At 42.8% G+C, this 5000-nt stretch overlaps 1 protein-coding gene across 6 annotated transcripts in view; it reads left to right on the forward strand.

The window, feature by feature from the left end:
- The window catches only part of rhot1b (ras homolog family member T1), a 14239-nt gene that overhangs the window by 5812 nt on the left and 3427 nt on the right, over window positions 1–5000 (forward strand). For 3 of the 6 annotated variants that reach the window (XM_058402291.1, XM_058402295.1, XM_058402296.1), the window contains 11 exons: window positions 337–435; window positions 517–625; window positions 726–846; window positions 1601–1685; window positions 1814–1959; window positions 2328–2428; window positions 2533–2663; window positions 2794–2877; window positions 3081–3203; window positions 3538–3740; window positions 3854–3976. In XM_058402291.1, coding sequence (XP_058258274.1) covers window positions 337–435; window positions 517–625; window positions 726–846; window positions 1601–1685; window positions 1814–1959; window positions 2328–2428; window positions 2533–2663; window positions 2794–2877; window positions 3081–3203; window positions 3538–3740; window positions 3854–3976 — 1325 coding nt within the window. Of the gene's footprint in view, window positions 1–336; window positions 436–516; window positions 626–725; window positions 847–1600; window positions 1686–1813; window positions 1960–2327; window positions 2429–2532; window positions 2664–2793; window positions 2878–3080; window positions 3204–3537; window positions 3741–3853; window positions 3977–4874 lie in introns of all 6 variants that reach the window. The other 3 variants (XM_058402294.1, XM_058402292.1, XM_058402293.1) reach the window with 3 other exon arrangements.

A 5000-nucleotide genomic window follows, 5' to 3' on the forward strand; every position in this document is an offset into this window, starting at 1 on the left:
AAATCACAGAAAAAAGAAATAAAAGCCTCAGTGTTAGGTGTTATATTTCATTTTGGTATTATATTCTTGATTTTTATTAAGACTGGGGTTTCTTTTTGACCAAAGATAAGAAAGCATAAAAATAACAGGAAATAAATCATGGAGTCGGAGAGTTTCTGAGATTAAAGTGTGTTTAATCAGAGTGAATGGATTAGTCCTTTATAGGAGGACAAATATTTATATATTTATTCAAAAAATTATAGATTTAAATGATAAAGAAAAAAAGAGAATCAGCCGTGTGTGTGTGTGTGTGTGTGTGCGTGTGTGTGTGTGTGTGTGTGTGTGTGTGTGAGACAGATGAAGCCGGCGTGTGTACGAGCTCTCACTCGGGTCTTTAAAATTTCGGACTTGGACAATAACGGAATCCTAAACGACAACGAGCTCAACTTCTTTCAGGTGAAAACAAAAATGTGATGTTATTGTTGTTGTTATTATTATTGTTGTTGTTGTTGTTGTTATTGTTATTGTTCTGTGCAGAGAGTGTGTTTCAGCTCACCGCTCGCTCCTCAGGCTCTGGAGGATGTGAAGAAGGTGGTGAAGAAGAATACAGCTGAGGGAGTGTGTGAGGATGGACTGACTCTGCAGGGTGAGGGATACGACACACACATCGTCACCATTACTGTGTGTGTGTGTGTGTGTGTCTGTGGGTGTTAAATAAATAACCTCTTGTGTGTTTGTTATCCCAGGATTCCTTTTCCTCCACACGCTCTTCATACAGAGGGGGCGTCATGAGACCACGTGGGCGGTGCTTCGGCGTTTTGGCTATGACGATGACCTGGAACTACATCAGGACTACCTTTTCCCTCTGTAAGCCCCACCCACACATGTTAACCAATCCCCTTTTAGAGACCTTATTAGTTCATCCTTATTACCTGTTTCCTTTATTAGCTCCACCTCTTTGTTATTTGTTTCTGTTGTTATTTCTGCACCATTTAAATGGCTTCATCTTCAAAGAAGTCCCGCGTCTTTCTTACCTGCTTATCTTCAAAGTCCCGCCTCCTTCTTACCTGCTTATCTTCAAAGACCCGCCTCCTTCTTACCTGCTTATCTTCAAAGACCCGCCTCCTTCATACCTGCTTATCTTCAAAGTCCAGCCTCCTTCATACCTGCTTCGTTTGTTATTCCTATCACCTTCTTTCCTGTCTCTCTAGCCCTACCTCCTTTTTCCTTATTTCTGTTTATAGCTCCACCTCCTTCTTAACTCCACCTCCTGTTAGCTTTGTGTCTGTGTTACTTATTTCTCTTTTTCGCCCTGATCTCTGTACCTGTTTCCTTCTTACCTTCTTACTTCCTTCTCATTTGGATTTGTTAAAGCTTACCTATTGCTCACCTTTTTCTCTTTTTAGTCCCTCCCACTTCACCTGATTCCCAATTTAGCCACATCTTGCTGTTTTTTGTTTTTTTTACCCTTTCTTTTCCATTTCTCCTGTTAGATGCACAATTCTTTGGCCTGTATCTCTTCTGTTCTCTTCTGGCCCCGCCCATGTTTCTGTTTTTTTTGTTTTGTTAGCCCCACCCCCTGAGTTGTTTGAATGTAATTCCACCCTGTGTGTGTTTGTAGGCTGAGAATCCCGTCGGACTGCAGCACCGAGCTCAACCACAATGCTTCACTGTTCTTGCAGAGCGTCTTCGATAAACATGATAAGGTGAAGACGCCGCTGTGGCACCGACACCGATACACACACTGTGGGGTTTAAAGTGGGACAGATGTGGTACGGTGTATGCTGGGTCGATGGGACAGAAGTCATCTGAACGTTGCATTATTTTATTTTAGGACAGAGACGGTGCTCTGAACCCCAACGAGCTGAAGGACATGTTCAATGTGTTTCCCTACATGCCCTGGGGTCCGGACGTGAATAACACCGTGTGTACCAACGAGCACGGCTGGATCACATACCAGGGCTTCATCTCTCAGTGGACGTGAGTGACCGTTAGTCACCATGTTGAGTCATTTCCTTGAATGTCACAAGTCTTTTGTTCCTTTAATAGCACAGTGATTTACAAATGTTTACGATTTATGTTTATTTTTCAGCAGTGCTCATTCACTGCATCTGATCATCATCACACTGTAAACATTTATTCAGCTCTGGAGTGTGACTGGACAAAATCTTAGTTCATGTACTGTACTATTATCAGTGTGGTGTGTGCTGTACACATAAGGTTATGTTAGGGTGCATTCATATAAACCGGTGCTACAGTCAGAGCTTCTGTTAGAGAGAATTCATCAACACCTGATCCACCAATCAGAGTCCAGAACTCATTTACTGTGATGTTTGTCATGGTGGCAGGTTAACCACGTATCTGGACGTCCAGCGGTGCCTGGAGTACCTCGGTTACCTCGGTTACTCCATCATAGCAGAGCAGGAGTCGCAGGCCGCTGCCATCACGGGTGGGTTTATTCACACAGTTCTGAAAAAACGCCCATAGGTGATGCTATATTTAAACCTCTGGCTCTGATGTGTTACAGGAAATGTGTGTGTGTGTGTTCCACAGTGACCCGTAGTAAGTCTGTGGACCTGCAGCAGAAGCAGACACAGCGCTGTGTGTTTCTCTGTAATGTCTTTGGCAGCAGAGGTAGTGGAAAAAGCAGCTTCCTGCAGGGCTTTATCGGACGTAATCTCAATGTACACACACACACACACACACACACACACTATATTCATTTTGAAAGTGACTGCTGCACTAATACATCTAAGAGTGTGTATATAAATGAGTGTGTGTGTGTGTGTGTGTGTGTCTGTGTGTGTCCTCCAGTGTCAGAAGACTATCAGAGATGAACACAAATCACACTACGCTGTTAACACGGTCCATGTTTACGGTCAGGAGAAATACCTGCTGGTGAGACGCTGCTCTCTTTCACTCTTCACCTCTTACTATGTTTATTTATTATTATTATTATTTTATTATTATTTATATTATTAGTCTTATTTTCTACTAAAAGAGTGTGTGAAGTGTATTGTCTGAGCTGAGCTGTGTGTAGTGTGTGAAGCGAGTGTGTCCGGGGCTGATGGATTCATCATCGTCTGATCTTCTCTCTGTAGCTGCGTGAAATCTGCTCAGAGTTGGACTTCCTGTCCGAGTCTGATCTCTGCTGTGATGTGGTGTGTCTGATCTATGACATCAGCGACACGGACTCTTTCGACTACTGCGTGCGAGTGTTTAAGGTGAGTGTACACTCCAGTCTGCATGGACATACACACACACATAAAGAGATGAAACTGATTTCCACCTGAAGAAGTGGTCAGTGCAAACGAAGAGATCAGATCTCAGCTCTGGTGCTTGATGTGATTGGACAAAGCTCTCCTGTGTGAGTTAGAGGTCAGAGGTTAGACTTTGGGGTGAAAATGTGACCTTATCAGATCTTCACCACATTCATACTGTGTGTTAAGAAGGTCAGGAGAGCACTTAGTGTCATCCAATCACACTCTAGAGCTGAGATCTGTTGGACCTGTACATGTACACACACAGTTAGACTGTAAGGTGTGTGTGTGTGTGTAGCAGTGTTTTGCAGACAGCAAGGTGCCGTGTGTGATGGTGGCGATGAAGTCGGACCTGCAGGAGGAGGCACAGCAGCACGGAGTCACACCTCTGGAGTTCTGCAGAACAAACTTGATTCCTCCTCCACAAGTGTACAGCGTTAACACGGAGACCACGCCCAGCCGAGACGTCTTCATCAAACTTGCCACCATGGCAACGTACCCGTCAGTACACACACCTCTGAGAGTTTAGTAGTTTTAACACTTGTTGTTTCTGATGTAAGCATCTTCCTCTGTGTGTGTGTGTGTTTGTGTGTGTGTGTGTTTGTGTGTTGCAGTCACCTGCGCCTGCGCTGCATGTGTACCTGTAACAGGTGCACCTTCTGCCTCTGTCAGAACTTCCTCAACTCAGAGCTCCTCCACGCCGTGAAAGCTAAACTCTACACACTCGTCTTCAGCAGGTTCTCCTTTTATCTCTCCTTTTATCTCTATCTTTAATCCATTGTTCACACAATTCTGTCCCTTTTTTGAATTATAAATCTTTAGGAAACGATTCACTGCGTCTCAGCAAGACTCAGGTTTCAATTCAGTTTGATTCTTTAATTATGAATCTTTAAGAAATTGAGTGTGGCAAAAAAATTTCTCCAATTTGCCTTCATGAATTCAGAATTTTTTTTATTATGATTCACTTCCATTATGACTCTTTAGGAAAAGATTCAGTGCCTCATGAATGTAACTTTCAGAATGATTTGATTCAGTTTGATTCAGGTTCCTGATATACGATTCAATCTTTTATAATGATTCACATCATCTGTTTAGGAAGGAGTCAGTTCATAATGAATCATGATTTGATTCACTTTGATTTCAATTCTTTTGGAACCAGGTAATGATTCAGCTCATTATCAACTCTCAAAACCTACCAGTTTTTACGTTTTATTAATTCTATTTGATTCAAATCTTTAATGCAGTATAATCTTATAATCTTAGATTTTCCAAAAATGTAACACAAAGTGTTTTAAACACACACGTGACTCAGATTTACACACTGCAGGTATTGAAAAAGTATGCAGAAATGCAGTTGCGTGTGTGTGTGTGTGTGTGAGGATGCAGTTGCATGTGTGTGTGCGTGTGTGTGTGCATGTGTGTGAGGATGCAGTTGCGTGTGTGTGTGCGTGTGCGTGTGTGTGTGTGCATGTGTGTGAGGATGCAGTTGCGTGTGTGTGTGCGTGTGTGTGAGGATGTTCATGTTTGTGTGATGCACATGTTTACTCAGCATTTGTGGTGTAGTGATAAGGTTTCTGGAATCAGTGTGTGGTTCATTGTTTAATTTCCTTCCGTCTGTCTGCTTTCACACTGCAGGAGAAGTCGAGTCTGAGAGTCCTGTCCACTGTAACTGTCCTCTCATTCATCTGCCCTTATTTACTACACTTATAGTCATCAGCTTCACACACACACACACACACACACACACAGACACACACACAC

The sequence above is a fragment of the Hemibagrus wyckioides genome, linkage group LG11 (genome assembly GCF_019097595.1).
Source record: "Hemibagrus wyckioides isolate EC202008001 linkage group LG11, SWU_Hwy_1.0, whole genome shotgun sequence".
NCBI lineage: Eukaryota > Metazoa > Chordata > Actinopteri > Siluriformes > Bagridae > Hemibagrus > Hemibagrus wyckioides.